We start from the raw sequence: 24166 nt of genomic DNA on the forward strand, positions 1-24166 counted from the left end.
TGACATGAAGCTGTAAGACATCCCAAACTAGCAAAATCGTGCATGAACATTGACTTACCCCCGTACGGTGTTTATTGCTCGGTCTGCACTTCGGGCTACACCGTGAAACAGGCGCGGCAGGCAGCAGCACGCAGTGATACGAAGGGAGAGAAAATAGCGGCAAGCAATTGTGAGTCTGACTTTTTCCTGGAGAATGATTTTATGATGCAAATGTATTACTCTTTTGAACGCATATTGTTTTGAGAAGCAAAACGCTTTATTTTTGTGGCCCCAGCCAACTAGCCGGACTACCTTCGTCAACAACAAAACGAGGCTGGATCTCGGCTCACAGGACGCAGTAGGACAGGGATGTCCACATCCGGTCCTCGAGGGCCGCTGTCCTGCAGGTTTTATATGCTTCCCTGCTTCCACACACCTGATTCAGATCAATGCATCATTAGCAGGCTTGTGCAGAACTTAACAATCTTTTGAAGAGATCCATTTAATCTGAAGCAGGTGTCTTGAAGCAGGGAAACATCTAAAACCTGCAGGACAGTGGCCCTCGAGGACCGACTTTGGACATCCCTGCAGTAGGGGGTAAGTCAATGTTCATGCATGATATTGCCAGTATGGGATGTCATACAGCTTCATGTCAAAAGAGTTGAACTTTCCCTTTAAATTCAGACCTGGTTTGGTGGGAGCCCGGTTCGTTTTCACCGTTTAAGTGACATGCCGAGCTTCAGACTACATGTTGGCCCGGAGCTCAGCGAATCTTACGCGCGTGTTTGCGCGAGTGCGGATGTTCACGTGCTGTTTTATGCGTTTAGAATCTGTCCATCATGCTGTAGTTGTGATCAAATGTCCTGCTGCTTTCCTCTGGGCCGTTAGGTGTGGGATAATCCAGATAAGCACACACACGCCCAGACAAGGGCTTTATGTTTTATAGCTCTTTAAACTGTTTGTTGGATATTGGTGTTATTTATGCTCTAATAACATCTTTCCACTCCCACCACCTGTGAAACTAATTCTGTAGCTCATTTTGTAGTTCCAGTCATCAAAGTAGCTTACTTTCCCGACATTTAAACCGGTGGGTTTTTAGTTGTTTATTTTAGCATCTTTTTATCACCACAGAACTGATGCAGTCATGTCATTTTTCAGGCTATTTTCTGTCTGGAAAAAAGAAAAGAAAGCGTTTTTCGTCAGTTCCTGGAAAAAGGGGATCTGGCTGTGATTTTCTGATTTATTTTATTTTATTTATTTATTTTTTTTAAATTGAGGTCACAGATAATCTGTGGGGCAGAAATGATGTTAATCTGTAATTGAGAGCGTCTGCCACGATATTTCAGATGATCACATTGATCCCAGGATGTCTCAGATAGATATAGTGTTCACTTGCCCTCAAATTATTAGTAAACAATTTTTGATAGTCGGACCATTTTTAGCGAAAAATGGGAAGCTGTTTGTCTAAGCCTGTGACTTCCCTCCTTTTTAAGAAGTAAAGGGACGAAGCGTTCCATATCCATGACTCATATACTTAACATACTTCTTTACAGCTAATTACTGGATACCTTTTAGTAATCAGCACAGATGTATTCTCTTTTTCATTTGCTTGGCTATAGCGGGGATATCGGTGTGCAGGGTCAGCGCTAGCTTGTCAGGATTTTGGCTCGTAGGATATTAAGTGTGTTTCAAGCAAAGAGTTCAACTGGGAAAATCCTACTTATGAGGACTGGACTCCACAACCCCCAGTTACAGAGTGTATAGATGACTTTCCTAAACTGATCACTGTAAATCCAGATTGCTTGCCCTCTCGGTGAGATTGCATCCTTTGAATTTACGAAGAAGTAATGACTTCATCATTGCTCTGGGAGCAAACATGGTTGAGTGTAAAGAGTGACCCCCTCACCTCCACTCAAAACAATCAGGCTGACCAGTTCCACTTCAATGCCTTCTAATTCAGACTGGAAATCTCTGTGCTACCTCCGCGAGCTACTCAAAGGTCTCACGTTACATCTGATGAGGGACCCCACAGTCCCCCACTCGTTTGATGCTTTAGCAATGGAACCTATTATATTAACTTTAACTGGCCTATATTACAGAGGATGTAGAGGACGTAGCTTGATCACCTCCACCATTGCCCAAAAGTGCACTTTGATTATCTAGTTTGGTGTTGACATAGGTAGGGCCATACTTCTTTGCTGCATGTTTTTAAGGGTGGAGGGTCCTTAAAGACCTCAGATGTGAACCGTTGAAGTCTTAATTTTACAAAATGCTCCCAACTTTCTCCATATTTTTCCAGTTTTATTCCTGCTTTTACACCATCAGCTACGGGGCAAGGTTTCGCTCCATTTTCCGGGTGCTTTTATATTAAAGAGCATTTTGTGAATATTCAAATGAAAGCGCTACACAAAGCAGTGTCCCTGAACATCATTGGCTGCATTCACGTGCACAGCAACATTCCAACATCAAGGCAGTTAATAACTCACTTGAATGAGGTCACATTCAGTAAGAAAGAAGAAATAGTAAGAGTAAGAAATTGTTGAAATATTTGGAGTATGCCGACTCGTCTTTTGCAACACATGTTCAAGGCCCCGGAGTTGCCATGACGGCTTACTGGAAGCAACTTTAAGTTATTTTTTTTTCCCTTTTTCTTTTAAAGAACCCAGTTTTTTATGGATGAGGCTGCTTGTTTCTGTCCCAAAATCTGGCAGCACCAACTTCTCTGAAGTTCGGTGCAGAACGGGAAGAATAAAGTAAAAATAAAGACACCTTACAGGCGTTGAAGAAACCCGAGTAGGTAGATCAGTGGTTTGTGTTTTGCATCACAATCTTCGATACAGTCTTTAGGTTCGCGGCCGTAATACTGCTGTTCATGGCCAGATAGCCTCTGTAAATGTGCCAGAGTTAGCCGAAAGTATTGACATGACCAAAATCTGTTTAGACGTGTATGTATGCACTGTGGTTTGTGGAATAAGCCAGTTACAACCAGTCATATGAGGATAGATATTGGTGAAAGGGGTCCATATTGTTCAGGACATGTCTCAAAGGATAGAAAGAGATAACAGTGGCAGCTTCCAGTCAGTAAATTGAAGAGAGCTGTGGGGGGTTTAGAGATTTATTCAGGCTTTACTGAGGCGATGGCAGTATCCCTCATGTCTGCTGCCAAAGGGGCCTTTACGGGGTCAGCTAGAAGTAGGATATGATCATGCAACTGTTTCAGTGATGGAGAGCATCTGAAGGTTTTCGCATGAGTATCCAGATTTAGGATGTAGGGCAACGTGCGCAGATGCTTATTCTGTATCTGTGTGTAGGATTTTAGGAGAGAAACGATGCAGCACAGGTTTACCGCTGGGCCAACAGCGGAGTGCCCAGCTAGTCCAGCTAGAGTTCTTAAGGCCCTCTGCCATCTGAGTCCCAGCCATGGCCTCTTTTCTGTTTGTGCACGTCCACAAAGCCAACCAGGTCATGCAGGCAGATGTGGCGGTTGATACTGTACACTTTGATAAGGATGGATCAAAAAGAGAGACAAAAAGGGAAATACAATACATCTACACATCGATCCTCACCTCATTCGTGCACACATGCAGCCGCATAATGGTGCGTGTAAGGCCGATTGCATTGGATCACTTTCAGGGTGCATGTAGATTGTATCGTCAGGTCAACGAGAGTGTAGAGCCAGGTAACAACAGGTGCCGTCTGTTCGAGAGGGGAAACAAAGACGCCGGCTGACAGAAACCTCGGCTAAGATCTGAAAGGAAAAGAGAGGACAGAAAATCAAAGTGGCGTCACGCAATTATTAGACGAAGCGGCAGTTACTGTGGCAGACTGCTCACACACACACGCGCAACTCAAAAATTGATACGCTCCTTGTTAGTAAATGGATTTAGACTTGAACACACACACACACACACACACACACACACACACACACACACACACACACACACAGAAGAGATGCAGTTGCAGACTCTCATCACAGCTGAGGAGCTGCCTATTCATCTGCACATAAGAGGACAAAGCGAGCGTACTGCACTCAGGAAATTGCAGCCACGCAATTTACAATCGTTAGGCAGCGGTGGAGGACACAGCCACACACACGCACCCCTACACTTTCATCAGAACTATCAGTCCAGTGTTAACACACACCCACGTAAAAAAGCACACTAAAACACACTGGTGCTGGTTGTTTCCCTTCTCGGGTCTTTGAACAGTTCAATGAGGACTCCTTTCAGCGAAGTGAATAGCCCCTCTGATTCCCATCCGTGCTCTGCGTGTGCGTATGTATGCCTCGCCGTGCGTGACTGCCACAGTTGCGTGCGCAGGCTATGTGTTTGTGTGGGCCCTTCATCTTTTGTGTGGGCCCAGCTGAGGGGTGAGAGCTGTTTTGCATGTGGCTCGGCCTCACAAACGAGCTGTTCAGCCACAGTTTGAAGCCCAGAGGGAAGCTTTCTTTTTTCTTTTCTTTTTTTTTCTTAAACAAGCTGATCCTTCATTGCTCTTTAATTTGGACCACAGACAAGATTACCTCAACCTGAAGGCGTTGTCTTATCTGCTCAAGTGTGTCGTCGCTGTGATTATTCGCAAAGGTCACTGGCGGAATTGTAAAGGATGATTTCCCTCTGGACTTGCTCCCGTGAGTCTCTCCCGACGTTCCCACTCTTGCATTCATCAGATTGGGAGTTTACATGTTTCCAAGTGAAAAATGCTTTCAATTATGCATTCCGTTTAGGGGATGCTTTTATCCGAAGAGCCTTACAGTACCATGAAAGCATACTTTTAAAGTGTACCCTTTACCCTGAAATCAACCCACCGAGTAAGAAAAGAACCACTCTCAAATAAAAGTTTTTTTTTTTTTAGTTTGTTTGTTTGTCTGTTTGTTTCTACCAGAGAAATAAAAGTCAGTTCACTCCATCAGTTACTCTGTTCACTGTCTATTTTAAGCCTCGCAGTAGAAATAGGTCTCCCTCTAGTGAAAGAGTTGCGTAACAGACCAGCAAAGGAAATGCCAATTGGGATTGAATTGCTGTTACTGTTACAATTCTTTGAATAGAAGTAATACATTTTTTCCATCAATGTGTTGACATTTGTATTATTTTTCCTATTTACTTTTCTCTTTTAACAATTTTATTTTTTTTTTATCCCTTGCCTGTTCTTTCCACCATTCCCTCTCTGTGACTTCCCAACCCAGGTGATAATTTACCAGGGCGGCCAGGTGTTCAGCCTCGCCAACCACCTCCACGGTCGTATGGGCTTCGTGGCCACCATGCCAAGCACAAGTGCCTCCATCTACATCAACAACACCCAGCTGTCCGACACTGGGACATACCAGTGCCTGGTAAACAACCTCCCGGACAGAGGGGGGCGCAACATCGGCGTCATTGGGCTAACAGTGTTGGGTAACTAACCGCACATCACCACAGCACATTTTTTAAATACTCATATGTCTTGTATTAGAACACAGTGGGTTAAAGCTGTAGCAGTTGTTCCAAAATATTTCCAGAACAGCAGATTCTTCGGCGTTATTCGATATGAAACGAGCCAAACATTGCTTTAGCTTTGTGAAGTGGTTAACGCGACACCACCCACTCTTCCCATCTGCCAGTGCCCCCCTCGGTGCCAGCATGTCGAATCCAGGGCACGCTGGATGTGGGCAGCGACATCATGCTGTTCTGCAGCTCTGAGGAAGGTATTCCCACGCCGTCCTACTCCTGGGAGAAGCTCGACGCGCTGCCCAGGCTGCCACACAACGCCATGCAAGGTATAACAAACAAGTTGGCCATCGGAGTTCCTTTTTGCCCCACCTTTGCTGGTAAATCTCACACATATGGTAGAACTCAGACCCCAGTTCTTCCATCACTGCCATTAACCATGTGCCAGACACGAACTACCACCAACCCGATGGTTCCTTTCCTCTGATCCTGCTGAGGGGTGATAGATATATGAAGTGACAAAGTGAATGAGTCTATGTGTGTGTGTGTTGCAGTCAATGAAAGCTAATAAATAAATAGCTCATGTGAAGTTTCCTTCTTTCCTCATGCTGAATACCAAACTCTGCTAACATTTACAACTGTGCAAACTGGAATGGTGTAATGAGTTTGGTCACACTGTGTGGACTCCCCCTCATCCTTCCAGCCACCAAACAATGCAAACGCAGGCGTAAGTGGAGTTGCATTTGGCTTTCAGCATCAGAGAGCGCCGTTGTAGTTGACTCTCCTTTCTTTTCCAGCTGTGCCAACTGCACAGTACAATAATCTTCATCCCCAGTCTGTACACTACTGGTGTGCCGAAGCCCTCTGTGCTGGGCTCTCATCAGCTGCAGGCAGCCATGACGATAAAGCCAATCTTCCTCTTCGTTCTTTACAAAGACGTAGATCAAATGTAAATGCGTAGTACAGTAAGAATTATAATTGCAAATTCAGCTACAAAGGTGAAGCATAGTTTGATAAATACATGTCAATTATTTGCATTTGTTAGATGCTAATTTGCATGCTTGGCAACCAGCCCTTTGAAGCGATAACGGTTAAAGAACTTCAAATAGGCCAAACTGTATCTCTCTAAAACTGAAGTGTCGTTGACATAAAATACACAAAAAATCCCCACCACAAAATATTTGCATGCAAGTCATACATTTATTTTCTACTATATTAACTTCCTGGAATTGAAAAATATTAATCTTAGTCAAATGCAGTCTTATCTTGATAAAAACAGTCTGAGACAAGCAACAACACATCATTTAGATCAGGTTCAGATCTGTACTAACTGGTTCGTTGCAAGCTTGCCTCTCATTTGACTCCAGAACACTTTGGTATGCAGAGGAGCTCATGGTCAACTCAATGACTCCAGGTCCTGTGGACACTAAACAAGCCCAAATCATCAGCCCGCCACCACCGTGCTTGACAGTTGGTATGAGGTGTTTGTGCTAATTTGCTGTGTTTGGTTTTCGTGCTGCTGTGCATTACGGCTAAACATCTCCATTTTGGTCTGGTCTGTCCAAAGGACATTGTTCCAGAAGTCTTTTGGTTTGTTCAGATGCAGCTCTGCAAACCTAAGCTGTGCTGCCATGTTCTTTTTAGAGAGAAGAAGCTTTCTTCTGGCAACACTTCCAAAAGAGCCATACTTTTTCAGTCTTTTCATCCCAGTTTCACTGCCACAAACTTGAACGTTAAGCATGCTAACTTAGGCCTGTGGACTCCTCATTTCAACCCCTAATACGGAACAGATGATTTTTTTAACATGTCCTGATATATAAAACTATTAAATTGAAACAGCGTATACTCTCATATTTCACAAGAAGAGTTTCTCTTCTGCCGTTTGCATTTTATTCAAATTGAAATTGGATTCTGCATTTGCTGATGTCACCCCCAACACTGCTTGAGCGTGACAGAGATAGTTATGACATCTGTCACGTCACTGTCGAGAGAAGTGACAAAGACCTGGCTGACTTCTTACACAGCTGGCATATGAGGCTATGTTGAGCACATTTAAATAATTCCAGTAGTGTACAGCTCTGTGATTCTTATCTCACAACTCAACCCATTCATCATTTGTCATAAAGAATCTGCAGCATCAGTTAAACTGCACAGCACACTCTCTTGTATAACTTGTATTAGCATGTATATAGCACCCTCTACTGGTAGTCGGAAGAGTTTTTTTTTTCTCTTGTATTATCTCTCTGTATTGTCGATGTGAAACTTTATTGGTGTTGTCACTTATTTTGGTTTGTGGCTGCGTGTGTGTGTCCCTCCAGACCAAATGCAGGGCACTGTCACCTTGAAAAATATCAGCACCAGCACCTCAGGACTCTACCAGTGCACCTCCAGCAATGCCATCGGCAAGAGCACATGCGTACTCAATGTGCAGGTTGTGGCACGTAAGTAAACTCGAACACTCCATCAAACAGAAAGTTTTGCCATGTGCGCACGGGGCGACGCACGGCTGTGTTTGTTTTAAGGAGGCCGTGTGAAGATGGGGCAGCAGCGTCACGCTGACAGGTGGGAATACTGTTAGATGTCTCTTTGAGTGACACTTGTCAGAAAGAAACGTAAGCAGAAAAACAATTCTACCAAACAGACGACAAGACCTGAGCATCTTGCACATAGCAGCAGTGCTCGCATCTGACACCAACAGAGCAAAAGACAGAGGGTTGGTTTAGGTCATGCCGGGTCGGACGCTTTGGACAGCTTGACAGGGAGGAGCGTAACATGGATTTTGTTTTGGCTTTTGACAGCATGTGACAGGCCACCACTCAGTGTCAGGAACAGGAGCGCAGAGTCTGTCCGTCAAACCCACTAGTGGGCCTCAGTTTTTGAATGGAAATGGAAAGTTTGCCCTCTGCTGTTAATGTTTCTTATTTAAGTATTTTAGAAGAAGAAGAAGAAAAAGACAAAACATTCACCCCACACACTGGCCTCCTAAGCGTTGGCTTTTGAGTGCAATGTGAAACTGTTTGAATGCCATTCAACTGAGGCGCATGCACTAATTTTCGCTGAGGAATCTGCGGTCAGTGTCGGTTGTTAGAAGCACACATTCAGACCATAACGACACCGACGGCAACAAGAGATTTGCTCGATTTTTACCATTTCTTCTGTCATGGCTCCCAGTCAGAAGTAATGAAGTAGTGTAATTATCTCAGATAATCATGATTATTAGGAATTTTGGTCCAACTCAGCCTGCATGATAAGGCGGAATGCCATCCCCTCATGTTGTCGCAGTTACAGTACAGGCTTGTCCCCCTGTAGTGGTAGTAACAGGCTTTGACAGTTGTAGCCTTGAGAGGGTAAACACACTACTAATGGCTATCAGAAAGGATTTGATTGGCTTGTTGTAGCGGGTTCCCCCGTGTTTAAGATAACCTCTTTAAACACACTACTTTTGGTGTTAAAAAGGCACAAATGTACCACTTACACATGAACACATTTCTTTGGCAAGCACTTCTTGTATGTAAAGCTGTTTTGTTGTTTTGAGCTGTCGTCTTATGAGAACTGGTCTTCAGTTCTGTGCATCTGGAGCTCTATTCCTCATTTTTCCCTTTTTCTTTTTGTACTTGTTTGCATTCAGCTCTCTCGTCAGTGTCAGGTGATCCTGGGTAACTTGGACTGTCTTCAAACGATTGGCTTGACATGTCAAACTTTCCCCTTCTGTTTCTCCGCCCTGCAGCCCAGCCTCAGAGTGTCGGTCTGATCGCAGGGACCATTGCTACAGGAGTCCTGGCTGTCATTATCTGTTCGCTGTTAGTGGTGGTCACGCTCTTCTACTGGAGGAACAAGAACAAATATGACGAGGAGGAGATCCCCAATGAGATCAGGTTAGGTTTGGAATGACTATCGTTTTAGTTAGAACCCAATATTGTTGCACTTCTAAGCATATTGAGAACGAACAGTTCTCTGAAAAGTAAAAACGTGCGTATGATTGGTCATTTATTCAAAGGTTGATAATCTGTTCAGTTATCTGCTCATTTATTCACATATTTTGGGAAGCTGTGTGCAGTTATGTTCAGCCGCTGTAGTAATGCTATATGTCTGTGAACACAAATATATTTAAACTACACAACTGCATCTCACCAAGTGAAGAGAGCTTCTATCCTCTTTGATGGAAATAGCTTGAGGATTTCCTAATTGCCTCCACTTTCGTCAATGTATGCATTTTTACAAACAGCCTGTGTTTTCGGCAAAGTGATGTTTTTTTTCTTCCTCGCCACTGAACACATTTGATTTAGCATATCTGAAGTTGTCAAACAGGGACTGTTCACTGAGACAATTATGTTCTTGTTATTTCAGACACTACGGGGGTGACTGAACTAAAAGCTTTGGCTTTGTGGTTCCTGTCGGAGAATATAAAGAGCTAATGCACTTGATATTCTCCCTATATAAGCCTCCACTCGGAACACCTTTGCCAGTAAATTGGATTTAGAGTTTGGAGGACTCGGCTTAATTGCATCTCCTGGCAGCGACTTATCTCACCATCACAGGCCAATTTGTCATTACGAACAGTCTGTAAACATCAGTCAGTTGTTTACATGGGCTGCAATTTGGCCTTGTGAATATTCCCGGATTCATTTGGATGATAAATCCCACTTCAGATATCTAATTCTTTGGCAGACAGGGATCACATCTGCCTCATTTCGGGGTTCAACTGTAATTCTCCGTTCACAGTTTCTGCCCCTGGAGCTCTGTTTGTCCTCCACAAAGAGTCCCAATGAATACACTTCAAATCCAGAATCCTTGGGAAAATAGAAAATGTACTGAAGATAGATCTGATTGAGCTGAATTCAATTCAATTCAATTAATTTTTATTTATATAGCGCCAAATACAACAAATGTCATCTCAAGGCACTTAGATAGTAAGTCCAATTCAAGCCAATTGGAATTCAATTAATTAATAATAATCATAATGAAAGAATGAATCATTCTTTTTTGAAAAACCTTTTTCAGATTGTGAAATGAAATGTTTTCCAGAGTTTTCACCGACCAACTCTGTTGCATTTAGTAAAATTACACACTCAAAAATATTGGGATGGAGGTATGTTTACCATTGTGTTACGTCAGGCCTGTGTTTAATCTGTTGGAAACAGAGAATGCTAATTAGTGCAGTTCTGCGAGAGAAATCTGTGTCCCATCCCTACTGAGTATAAGACTTCAGCAGCTGAACAGTCTGTGGTTGCTGTTATGTGATTCTTCTCTTCATGATGAACCACACAATTTCAGGAAGACACAGTATGTCTTTCTAAAATCCCAATCTACAGAAAATGATACCCTCACACATATGCAGGTCACGGGCACTAACGCACCCTCATGCCTCAGACACTGGCTTTCACTGATAACCACTTTAATGCTCTTTCAAATCTTTGTAGAACCAGACGTCAGATTTTCATAATCCCTGAAACATGGACTCGTCTGACCACGATACGCGCGCCAACTGTCGCCCTCCTTGCCTAATTCAGTTTCAGGCTGCAGTACACCATGTTGAGTGAAAACGGTTTTCCAAGGCAGTCCAGAGCTCATGTTGATTCATGTTGAGCTCAGTACTTGTTTGAATTTGAGGTTGGAACAAATGAACAAAATATAGATTTAAGTTTTTCTTTCTTTTTTCCCCCCAAAATCCCAACTTTTCTGCAAATGGGGATTGTAAAACTGATTTTCTCTACAAGGGGTGATCATAATATTGTAAACAGTAAAATAACCCCTCCCCCCTTCTTTGAAAAAAAAAAAAGAAAAAATATTTATTGATATTCATTAGCACCTTGTTGCTATAACATTAGTTGTCGTGAGAGGGTTGGGGGGCACTCAGATGCAAATTTAATGTAGTCGATTCTGATAGGAATGAATAAATAAGCTTAATTTCCATCCTCAAAAGAAGCTGTCTTCACAGAAGAGCTCAGTTAATTCTCAGCGCAGAATTGTAGTGAATATTTGAAGATGAACAATCATTTCTCGTGTTACTTTTTCACAGCAGCAAAGTTTAGCAGAGTGCTGTTTTCAACAGGTTAAAAAAAAAAATATTTGTTCTGCCTTCTGTTTAAACTGCTGCAGCTTTGTTTATAATTTGATTATTGACGTGGGAATGAATTCAGGGGGCATCATTTAAAGCAAAACAGTGTCTGAAAGATGCCAATACTCCCTACGGAGACGAGGGACACGGCAGATTTATCTGATAGTAAATTACTTTAGGATGTAGGCGTAAAGCGGTGGATTGTTGTCAGAACCAGACATGGAGAAGCTGCATTCAGCTTCTATGCTCCACATGTCTGGAACAAACTCCCAGAAAGCCTCAGATCAGCTAAAACACTCAGTGTGTTTAAGTCCAGGTTGAAGACACACCTATTTTCAGCTGCATTTGAAGAAAACTCCAAATCTGAAGCTTGAGTTTCAAAACCTAATCACATTTTAACTACTGATTTTATCTGATTTTATCTATTGTTCTTATTTCTTTCTTTTTTGTTTAAAATGTAAATCATGCTTTTTATTTCTACTGTTTTAATGTATCTGTAAAGCACTTTGAATCGCCTTGTTGTTGAATTGTGCTGTACAAATAAACTGGCCTTGCCTTGCCTTGAGTGAAGTGACTGAGCTCTCTCTGCCATGTCTCCTCAACAGAGAAGATGATCTGCCTCCCAAGCGGTCGTCATCAGTGAAGGCTTTCCACGCAGACGCCTCATCCTCAGAGAACGACACGCTGACATCTACCAACACATACAACAGTCGCTACTGGCACAACCCCAAAACCAACTACGACACCAACTCCTACACACGCTACAATGGAGACACTCGCCAGACCTTCTCTGCTGCCGCTGCTCACGGGGCGCATGGAGGACACGGACCGCATGGAGGGCACGGACACGGACAATCCCAGAACGCTGCACATGGCCACACCACAGCAGTCACGGCGCCAGGCTCCACCCCACTGCCCCGCCACGCGCCGCCCACAACGGCAACAACAACATCGTTCGCCAACGGCAGCCACACTCTCCCACCCCCCAAAACTCTGGTGGTCACCACGAACTCCGCCCCGTCCCCTCCCGTAATGGTGCGCAGCAACGGCTCTGTGAGCCTCAAACCGGTGGTGACGTCCACACACGGGCAGCACACGCACTCCTACGCCGTGAGCCAGGCGACGCTGGAGCGGATGGGGGCGGTGCCGGTCATGGTGCCTGCCCAGAGCAGAGCAGGCTCACTTGTTTGAAATCTGATTTAACGGACTGTTAGCTTTGAAAACAAGACTAAATGAGAGTTTGGTTGTGATGTTTGAGCCCCAGTAATGAAAAATAGACAGAATATGGGCTGAAGCAGCCTGCTTCCCCTTTACGGTTGTGTCTTTCTGTTTGTCTCTACCTTTCTATCTCTATATAAACTGGGATTTTACAGAGCAGAGTTCATTTAATGCCAATTCCTTCAAGGACAGGATGCTGCATTTTTAAAGACAAGCGCTACACGGAATCCCTTTATTTGATGGATTTTCCCTCTGGTGGGTGCAGTGGGAATGATTTCTTTTTTTTCCAAACCACTTTGATGATTTCACAAAGCTGGAGCAAAATACTCTGCGAAAAAACCTGGAATCCCAGACGCTATTCAGGGCTGGATGATTGTGGTTACTTTTTTGGACTCACAGCAGGCATCGTCATCTCGGCATGGTCACACAAGACAAGCTTGGATTCTCACTTTAATGCATGTGTCCTTTGATTTAGGAGAACAAATGAAGTCGGTTTTATTTTTGAATGGTTTATTTTTGCTCCATGTTTTTGATTGACAGTGATGTTAAAACATGTCAAGGCTTAGAAAAGAGAATGTCGAAATGTATGCTCGGAGGAACCAAAAGCACGAAAGTGTAAGAGTGAAAGGATGGTGGTTGAAATGGCCTTAGATGGTTAAAGTGGGTGGGTGTAACACAATGAGTCATTGTTTTCACTGAATACAAACGTTTTTATTATGTTTTTGCACTTTTCAGAGCAAATTGATGAAAAAACTGCTGTCTTATGAACAAGAGTCTTACTAATGATATGCTTTACACCTAAAACATAGATTAAAACTACTCTACAACCCCAACTCCAAACAGTCTGCGTCACTGTAACATTGTAAATTTGACTGCGGTGATTTACAAATCTCAGGAAACCAACATTTTATCCACAGTTTCAACATTCAACTCTGAAAACACGCGAAATGTATTAAAGGGATAGTTCGCCTCTTTTGACATGAAGCTGTATGACATCCCATATTGGCAACATCATTCATGAGCATTGACTTACCCCCTGCTGCGTCCTGTGAGCGGAGTCCCAGCTGAGTTTTGGAGTTGACGAAGGTAACAAAACAATATGCGTTCAAAAGAGTAATACATTTGCATCACAAAATCGTTGTCCAGGAAAAAGTCAGACCTCACATCGCTTGGCGCTATTTTTGCCTCCCTTGATATCAATGCATCCAATGGCTGGACGCATTGATATCAAGGGAGGCAAAAATAGCGCCAAGCGATGTGAGGTCTGACTTTTTCCTGGACAACGATTTTGTGATTCAAATGTATTACTCTGTTGAATGCATATTGTTTTGAGAAGCAAAACACTTTATTTTTGTGGCCCCAGCCAACTAGCCGGACTACCTTCGTCAACTCCAAAACTCGGCTGGAACTCCGCTCACAGGACGCAGCAGGGGGTAAGTCAATGTTCATGAATGATGTTGCTAATATGGGATGTCATACAGCTTCATGTCAAAAGAGGCGAACTATCCCTTTAAGTGAGTAATTTTACTCGTTCCTAAAAAACAATATTCGCTCATCTCGAATTCGATGGCAGCAACGAGTACGGAGCAACAACAGGCTGGAAAAGTAAGTGATACCCAAAGGAATTAGCTGGAAGAAGGTCTTGCACTAATTAGGTTCATTGACAGCAGACCGGTGACATGATTTGATATTAAAAATGAGCACCTAAGAGAGGCAGAGTCTCTTAGAAGTAAAGATAGGCTGAGGTTCAGCAATCTAAAAAAAAAATCCAATTTCAGAAAAATGTTCTTCAACATCTGCACGGTGGTGTGGTGGTCGCCTCACAGTGAGAGGGTTCCAGGTTCAACTCCCGGCTGGGGCCTCCGGGTACTCTGGCTTCCTCCCACCGTAAAAAACATGCATGTTAGGTTAATTGGTGTCTCTAAAATTGTCCCTAGCAGTGTGTGTGTTGTTGTTCGTCTTGTTTGTCCCTGTGTGGCCCTGTGATGGACTGGCAACCTGTCCAGGGTGTACCCCGCCTCTCACCCAGTGACTGCTGGGATAGGCTCCAGCCCCCCCGCAACCCGACCAACGGATTCAGTGGCTATAGAAAATGGATGGATGGATGGTTCTTCAACATAAAATTGAAAAGGCTTTGAATATTCCATCTATGGTACATAAGATGAAAAGAATCAGGGCGAAATTACTGCACGGGCTCAGGAACACTTCCAGAAATGGCCAAGAAAATTTGTTGATGTGTTAGTCTGACCAAAACCAGATTTTTTTCAATGCTGACTGAAGTCGAAGAAAATCGAGCTTCATGCAGCTGGGGACTGAATCGCTGTGCATTTCAACACATTAACTCGTCTCAGTTAGTATTAGGTGTTCGAATGCTCCAAATTTCCATCATTTTGCAAAACTAGTAAAGTGTAAGTGTGTCTTTTAATACAGCCAAGTTTGCAATGCTGCCGTCTCACAGCGTCACAGACAAAGACAGTTTACCGTGCCGTCCACAAATGGAGGTTAAAGCTGTATCAGGCAAAGAAGAAGTCGTATGCGAACTTCGTCAAGAAACGCCGCCATCTTGTCTTGGACAAAGCTCATTTAAAATGGCCTGAGGCTAAATTGAAAGCTGACGCATGGTCAGACAAATTGAAATTATTTTTAGAAATCGTGATCTCCACATCCAAAGGATAAAGAGGAGGGACATATTGTCAGCGCTCACTTCAAAAGCCTGCATCTCTCATGGTATGGGTGTGCATTAGTGCCTGTGGAACTGGCATCTTGCACATCTGGAAAGGCCCCATCAACACAGAAGGGTACACAGGTTGTAAAGCAACATGTGCTCCCATCCAGACAACATGTTTTTCAGGGAAAGCCTTGCATGTTTCAGCAAGACGATGCTAAACCACATGCTGAACATACCACACATCAGTGACATATTAGTGAGATTTGCACATTCACAGTTTTTACACTGTGTACCAGACTGTTGGGGAATTGGAGTTGTACGCATATAAAAAAAAACAAACACTGGTATCGCGTGTTTAATTTTTCAGAGAATAAAGTTCCCAACTGAAAGCTAACCCCACCCCTCCTCCCTAATCTAAACCTGAACCTACTGATGGATATTGTCTTAGTTGGTCTCCATCCTTCCTGTCAGTTCAGTCTGGCTCATGTAACACCAGTGCTGCTTTGACAAAGAGAGGCTGTCATGTTGAACATATGCTTTATAAAGAGACCAGAGAATTCTATATTTTTCCCTCAACAAAGGCTAACACCTACTGTTTTCTACTGTAAATACTGCAACAGTGGGCTAGATTGTGAATCAAAGAGGTTTTCGTGTTGGATAAACATTTTACAACTACCGTGTCTTAATTTTAAAACAGTTTGTCACATTCGACAACAAGCTGGGTTTGATGGCGTAATATTCCCATTTTTACACAGTATTTTTCATTTCATTACAATGTTGCTTCACGTTAATAGCCATATGTTTAACTCTGAATAACTGACACCTATGCTGTGTGTGATGCGACTGTGTTTCTGACCTACTGTATTTATACTTTAACCAAAAGCCACGAGTGGAATAACAGCCTGAACTGTTATTTTCCCCAAATTTAGCAATTCTCGTTTCTTTCTGTGCCTAAAAGCACAATCGTTTCTAATTAATTTTCTTAGCTATGACGCAATATTTCACACAGCAATCTTGTGTGTTACATGCATTCTTGGAAAATGTGTGTGTGTGTGTGTGTGTGTGTGAATATGAATCTTCTCTTTGTTAAATGTTTTAATAAAATATCCTGTTTAGCATTTAAATGGAAGTGAAACTAAACTTAAAGTGTTCTGACATAAACAAATACAGCCTAATACCTTTATGGTATGCACTTTTTTTTTTTTAAAGTTGTTTTATCTGATTCAGTACGCGCTTCATTTCAGAATGTTACTTTCATGAATTTGGCATCTCGTCCAGAGTGGGTCCTAACTTCATTTTTGAAACTGGAAGGAATAAACAGAGTGCTCCTTATTTCAAGCAAATATTTGAATTATCGCAGAGATGAATGTAAACTAAGTCACTGACTGAGGAGGACGAGTAATCAGACATTTTTTGGGACTGAGAGCCAATTATAAAACCTAAGAGATACAAATTTTTGCCTTGAAGTTGTGATGAAAATGGCTCGAAACCTCATTTCTTCAAGTTTTATTCATATATTTTTCACTGACAGTAATACGGCACTTACAACACGTGTCTGTCCAGATGAAAACACGGGCATGTTTTCTCATTTAAAGCCAGCTCCGACCACAGCAACGCCCGTTTGATGTCGTAAATGCCACGTTTCTTCTTTCTGTCCTCCTCTCCCCCCCCCACCGTCAGCACTGTGTAATATGAGGGAGAGCCGCAGTGCTTGCACACATCGATTTATAAATACAGCGAGGCTGAAAGAGGTCTAAAGATCAGTAATTACATCCCCCTCCTTTTCGCTCTGACAGTGTTTTCAGATTAAAGTCTTATGAGTGTGTAGATTTCATTCACCATCTCTCCCAGTGTGCCTGCCCTGAGCACTGGCTCACAACGCTTAAAAAGAACCCTCCTTGAAAGGCCTCTGGCTTTATTATTCCCAGAGAGGATGGCAGGTTGGAAAAGCTAAACTGAGATTATTTTACTCTCACTCTGCCCTCTGTTTGCAGGAGAAAATGGAGGAAAGAGAGTACAATCAGTAGAAATCTACTGAGGCTTTAACCCTGATTAAACGAACATCTCATCTTCTGCCCTGGCCATAAAGTTGGCCCATGGTATTATAAGGTGGCGTATGGGTTGTGTATATAGAGAAATGTGATATATTGCCAATAGTACAAACCAATCTGTAAATATGTAAAGAAATCGAAAGCAAAAAAAAAAACGTACATCTTGTTCTTACTGTTGGATTCAAATGAAATAGGAAAAATAACACTGGACTTGTAGTGAATAAATATTGTTAATACATTCTAGCTGGCATCACGTTTATTGTTTATATGTTTGTGTGAAGTTAATCTATCTGCTTTGCCCTTTTAGATGTGGCAAAAGAAGCAGATTTTGTGTCAAATTTGAAAGATGCTTGACAGATTGCACATGAAATCTAAAATACATCGTGTTCAGGTGGAGCCTCCTGGGGCTGCTGCAGGCTGTCGAGACATCCACCCAGAAGACGAGCTGTGCAGAATTACTGGATAAAAACTCTTTTTTTTTTGTATTATAGGTTCTTCAGGTGCTTGTGTTTTTTGTTCTCAAGACAAATGACATCATACTGAGAAGGTGCACCCTCCAAGTTATAAAAACAAACAAAATCTCACTCAAACAGTGATGCTACCAGATGCTGTATGGATGCTGTTTCTCTTTCTGGGTCCATTGCGTATTGGGCTGACTTATACATGGCCATGGATATCTTAACCAGCTCAGCACTGTGTGGAATACAGAAAAGTCATTTGAAGCATCTGGGGTGGAACACCGCTGAGCCGAAGGTCTCCAAGAAACCACTAGGGGGCAGTGTTGATACACTAACACTGTGGGCAGAAACATGTCACCGCATTAGTCAATTCAGAATCATTCATTATAGAAGTCAAATGGTGTTGATCTGTAATAGATTGGGCATTAATGGCGTTATTCAAATTGAGTTAAACAAAGGAGAAGCTGGCAGAGCCCTCGTCTTAATGCAGTCTAATTCACTGCTTTTGAATCCCATTAATCCTCAGTGTTTCTACTCTTTTCTGAACTCCCGTCGGATAAGATTGCTTTGTTCTTCCTCTAGCCCATTTCAGTTTTAAGATTGAAGAATGGTGACCCCTGAAAAGACACCATCAAATGAGGGCAAAGGATGAAGAATTATTCGGATGCTGTTGCATCATCCCCCCTGGTTGTGCGTTTGTGCTTGTGTACCACACCAGCGTGCCCACACCATGGGGAGCCTCGAGGTCAACTAGTGAGACCTGAATTATGATGAATCAAAGGAATCTTCCGCTGCTTTATTCCCTTATTTCTTCTTCCTTTGACCCGGAGCTGTGTTTCATTAATCATTTAATACCATTTCACTCCTCATCCCCTTGCTTTTATTCATACTGCATGTACTACGCTGTGCTACAGGTGGTGTGAGAAAACACGCTCTGATCAACGGCACACAAAATCGTTTTAGCGATAGTTTGTTTCAGTCTGTGCTTAATTTCTGTTTGAATTTAACCTACTCAGAGACCCTGCTGTGAAGGCGGTAGGACTCCTGCCAAATCTGACTCCGGCAGAGAAGCTTAAGCTTTATTGAGCTGTTTGAAGACTGCCACGGTTGAACCAAGAGTAAATAACATTCACCCAACAAAAAGCTTCAGACTGCACCAGGGTCGGGCGTCGTGCTAAAGTTTGGCCAACATTTCTGCCACTGTGAATAGCCAAGTAAAAGTAAAAGATAAATTTACTTTCAAAAGACATACAAATTTCATCGGTTTATCATGCAAGGTTACTTTTTTATTTCTCTCTCTTTTGGAAGCAAAGGAGTGGGCGCTTCACAGGGTCAGAGATTAGTCACTTTCTATGGCAAGAAGCACGACTCAATCCAGGTTTTTGAAGATGGTTGAGTGATGGCAATTTTTTTTTAAATCCTTCAGCTTACACCTCCAGAGGCGTCAGTTGTACTTTTTGTTTTGGTTTGTTTTGGTTCATCGTTCTGTTGTTGAAGCAATCCTCTTCTCATACCGTCTCATTTGTTGAATCATTTTGTGTCTCAAACACTGAAATATTCACCTTCACCCTTTCGCCTTCAAGCTTATCAGAGGCAGAGATGTTGTTTTCATTCAGTTCTACCCTGCTCTTGTTCCAATTTGCTCTGCTTAAGCTTCATCGGCCCATAGAACTTGCTCCTATAACACATCCGGCTGCTGAATCATTTGAGGACACAGGGGAGGTTTTCTTCTAACTCCTCCATTATGTTGTAATTGAGAACCACCACTCCAGAGTCCGTTCAAGCCTCTTGAGGGTCTTTTGCGGTAAAATGTGGGTTTTTGATTTACAGCTCTGGCTATAACTAGTTCTCTCACAAAAACTTTCCTGGTTTTCAAGATGTCAGCTTGATCTTTATGATTCCTGTTAATTCTTAATTCCAAAACTAATGAGGTAATGCTAGAAACTGTTATGGCCTTAGCTTTGCGGGCACTAACTGTTTGACTTTTCAGACTACGTGAAAGAGCTGCTGATTGTTGTAACGTGGTTTTAAGGAGTCAAAGTTTTGATAAAGTTTTGTACTGTAAAGGAGTGATATTAAGTAAAACCTGATGTTGGTAAACAGTTGGAAAGAGTTCAGATCTCTTCAGTTTCACAAATGTTTACATGCTACTCTTTCCCTTTCCTCCCACTCTATAAATAAAATTCCCTTTAAGTAAGGTATATTCATTTACAGAAATATTGATCATGCCAAACCTTTGCGGGCCATGTGTCAAACACTCTCTCTTTTTGTCTTGTTGAGATAATTAGATTTGAAAATTCTATCCATCAAATCATGAGAAAGCTTTGCACGTTTTTTGTAGGCAAGCCAATTTAACAAGAACAGATTGCACCCTCGAGGCGCTGTGGAAAATTTTACAATTATAATTCGAGCATAAACAAACAAAATTACCAGAGTGGCAAATGGAATCGCCAGGTTTTCTACAAACCTCGTGTTGCCAAGAGATGCATGTTTTCCCCCCATATTTAATGCTGGGTGGCGCTAATGATACTGAACAACAACATCCCATAAATTAGATTAACTCATCATCACGATTTAATGACAAACAAACGTGAGAGAGTGATTCACATCCATTGATTGTGGCAGGATTGTGCACTGGGGGATGGAAAAACACGATACTCAAATATAAAAAGCAGCATTTGCAAGTAGATATTTATTATTGTGATGGCCCGTTTGTTCATTATTCCTTAATTCATTCACCGAGGCTAATGTAAATACACAGCCTGGTGGGAACAAGGGAAAGTGAGAAAATGGCAGACATTCATTTGCCAGAGGGGCTGACAGTTGGCAACTGTGCAGCTGAACAGTCGCTGCGAGCTGGAGGTGAATGCTCAATGCCGTTTCTGAGAAATCGCTTTGGACATTCATTACGTGGCCCCATCCAAATGAATGTCTCCTCTAGTGTTGTCTAAAAGGCAGCCATCTCATAATTATGCCCGAGCAGTGGCACAGGCCAACTGCCTCCTTTTTAGCCTCTGCATGACTATTTGCATGAAAGAACTGAATACTCTTTCTACCCAGATGTAACTCCAAAAAAACAACACCAAACTCTTTGGAGCACTGCTCACTGAGTTAAAAGCCAGTCATGGTCATACTTGCTGTGTCAATCCTACAAGATAACATTGCAACACGTTTATTTCAGTGATGAAAGTAATAGTCGATGAACCAAAATGCCATTCAGTGTCAGTGTCAAATTAAAACAGCAATTAAAATTATTAATTAAAATGGTTTTATGATCACATTCAAATGTGCAACGTACGCAACAATTCTCTATGGCCCAAAGAAAGCAGCGAGAGCAGATGTTGTCAGGGAGAAGGGCTCCTCAAGGTGCTGGTGATCCGTCATCACCCGGGAGCTACGTCCTGTCAGTGAGGACTTGATGTGATCCGCTCATTTCTTTTGGCAGGCACCTTTTTCTAATTTTTCATCGGCACTAAATAGATAAAGTTATACTGAACGGACTTGAATTGGATTATAATTAGGGCTGGGCAACGATTAAAATTTGGAATCTAATTAATCACAGGATTTCCCTGATTAATCACGATTAATCGCATTTGTACGCAAAATCCAAAAATAAATTCAAAAGTAGTGTATAGCTTTTTGCATATATCCATCCATCCATCCATTATCTTCCGCTGGTCCGGGGATCGGGTCGCGGGGGGAGCAGCTTGAGCAAAGAGACCCAGACGTCCCTGTCCCCGGCCACTTCCTCCAGCTCTTCTGGGGGGACCCCGAGGCGTTCCCAGGCCAGCTGAGAGACATAGTCTCTCTAACGTGTCCTGGGTCTTCCCCGGGGCCTTTTCCCAGTGGGACGGGCCCGGAACACCTCACCGGGGAGGCGTCCAGGAGGCATTCTCACCAGATGCCCGAGCCACCTCATCTGACTCCTCTCGATGCGGAGGAGTTGACAGCTCCGCCCCTCTCTTCACCCGAGTGTCCAGGACATACGGCCGCAAGTCCGACGATACAACCACAAGGTCGATCATCGAGCTGCGGCCTAGGGTGTCCTGGTGCCAAGTGCACATATGGACACCCTTATGCCTGAACATGGTGTTCGTTATGGACAGTCCGTGACGAGCACAGAAGTCCAACAACAAAACACCACTCTGATTCAGATCGGGGGGGCCGTTCCTCCCAATCACCCCCCTCCAGGTCTCACTGTCATTGCCCACGTGAGCATTGAAGTCCCCCAGCAGGACGAGGGAGTCTCCCGGAGGAGCACTCTCTAGTGCCTCCTCCAGGGACTCCAAAAAGGGTGGGTACTCTGAACTGCCGTTCAGCGTACCCGTATAAGCACAAACAACAGTCAGAACCCGTCCCCCCACCCTAAGGCGGAGGGAGGCTACCCTCTCGCTCACCGGGGTAAACCCCAATGTACAGGCGCACAGCCGGGGGGCAATAAGTATGCCCACACCTGCTCTACGCCTCTCACCGCGGGCAACTCCAGAGTGGAAGAGAGTCCAACCCCTCTCGAGGAGGCTGGTTCCGGAGCCCAAGCCGTGCGTCGAGGTGAGTCCGACTATATCTAGCCGGAACCGCTCAGCCTCGCGCACCAGCTCAGGCTCCTTCCCCAGCAGAGAGGTGACGTTCCACGTCCCAAGAGCCAGCTTCAGTAGCCGAGGATCAGACCGCCAAGGTCTCCGCCTTCGGCTGCCACCCATTTCACACAAGCCCGACCCCCATGCCCCCTCCCACGGGTGGTGAGCCCGTCAGAAGGGGGACCCGTGTAATTTCTTCGGGCTGTGCCCAACCGAGCCCCACGGGCACAGACCCGGCCACCAGGCGCTCGCCGGCGGGCTCCACCCCTTGGCCTGGCTCCAGGGGGAGGCCCCGGTAACCCACGCCCAGGCGAAGGAACACGGTGTCCAATAGTTTCATCCATCATAGAGAGTCTTGTGAGCTGTTCTTTGTCTGGTCCCTCATCTAGGATCTGTTTGCCATGGGTGACCCTACCAGGGGCTTAAAGCCCCGGGCAACATAGCTCCCACGCAAACCCCCCCACCACGGTAAGGTGACAGCTCATGGGGGGGCTTTTAGCATTTAGTTTATTTTAAATGTACTGCCATATGAATGAAAGTGCCATAACATTTGCTGTGCAAACACACTTTTAACATCAGCATTTTTATGTGGAAGCCTCGCTCCACTGTCTGTTTTGTTGAATGACTTACTGGTATCAATTGTGTGTTTTGCCTTTAAGTGATATTTTAGACTGAAACTACTACGGTGATTAGACAATTCAACTTGGCAGTGTTTACAGATGACTTTGGTTCTGTCGACTCCGCCGCCTGGAAGAACTTTAAGATGAAAATGGCCAAGTAAAAGTTCTGTACCCTTCTCTATGTTTGGTGGATCTGCTGATTACTTTCTTTTCCGGTTCCGCAAGCAGACAGCAAGCAGACAGCAAGCAGACAGCAAGCAGACAAAATAAAAGCCTGTGAGCAACAGACTTGTATAAAAATAAAATCAATAATAAAACAATTAAAGTGATCCTCCGGAGTAGATTCAACCTGGGGTCATTTGAACCGTGATATCCAGCCAAGTAGCCCACCCGCAGTTTTTTCGATATTGGCTGAACATCAGCCGAGTTACAGAGTTATCCCGAATAGCTTCGTACAAGGGTTAATGGATCCTGGTCCGTATCTCCAAAATTACCACACTAAAATCACATGCCATGACACCAAACTTCTACAGTAGTACAAATATGGTCTGTACTCACAAAACGATGCATTTGGAAGTTTGAAAATAGTCCAGGAGTTTATTATTATCAACACAAGCCTGATAGCGTCTCTGCAGCTAAAGCTGCGTCGACGTCACTTCAGAGAGCTGGGAGCTTCAAAGTAAGATGAGGGTTGATCTACTACTGTAGACAACAAAGTATATGCTATATTCTACATGTTTTTTTATGAATTTTTATGTTGTAGAGTTGTGAAGTTATTTTATCAATGGAGAAACTGAGCAGCCTTGCTTTGTTGTCTACAGTAGTAGATCAACCTTCATCTTATTTTGAAGCTCCCAGCTCTCTGAAGTGACGTCGACGCAGCTTTAGCTGCAGAGAAGCTATCAGGCTTGTGTTGATAATAATAAACTCCTGGACTATTTTCAAACTTCCAAATGCATCGTTTGGTGAGTACAGACCATATTTGTACTCCTGTAGAAGTTTGGTGTCATGGCATGTGATTTTAGTGTGGTAATTTTGGAGATACGGACCAGGATCCATTAACCCTTGTACGAAGCTATTCGGGATAACTCTGTAACTCAGCTGATGT

The 24166-nt window shown here is 43.4% G+C and overlaps 1 protein-coding gene across 1 annotated transcript in view; it reads left to right on the forward strand.

The window, feature by feature from the left end:
- The window catches only part of igsf11 (immunoglobulin superfamily member 11), a 102820-nt gene extending 89037 nt beyond the window's left edge, over positions 1-13783 (forward strand). Inside the window, exons 4-8 of the mRNA XM_075474479.1 lie at positions 5168-5375; positions 5582-5737; positions 7727-7849; positions 9136-9283; positions 12072-13783. Coding sequence (XP_075330594.1) covers positions 5168-5375; positions 5582-5737; positions 7727-7849; positions 9136-9283; positions 12072-12657 — 1221 coding nt within the window. The 3' untranslated portion in view covers positions 12658-13783. The remainder of the gene's footprint in view (positions 1-5167; positions 5376-5581; positions 5738-7726; positions 7850-9135; positions 9284-12071) is intronic.
- The last annotated feature ends 10383 nt before the right edge of the window (positions 13784-24166 follow it).

This window comes from Odontesthes bonariensis, chromosome 9, assembly GCF_027942865.1.
Source record: "Odontesthes bonariensis isolate fOdoBon6 chromosome 9, fOdoBon6.hap1, whole genome shotgun sequence".
Taxonomy (NCBI): Eukaryota; Metazoa; Chordata; class Actinopteri; order Atheriniformes; family Atherinopsidae; genus Odontesthes; species Odontesthes bonariensis.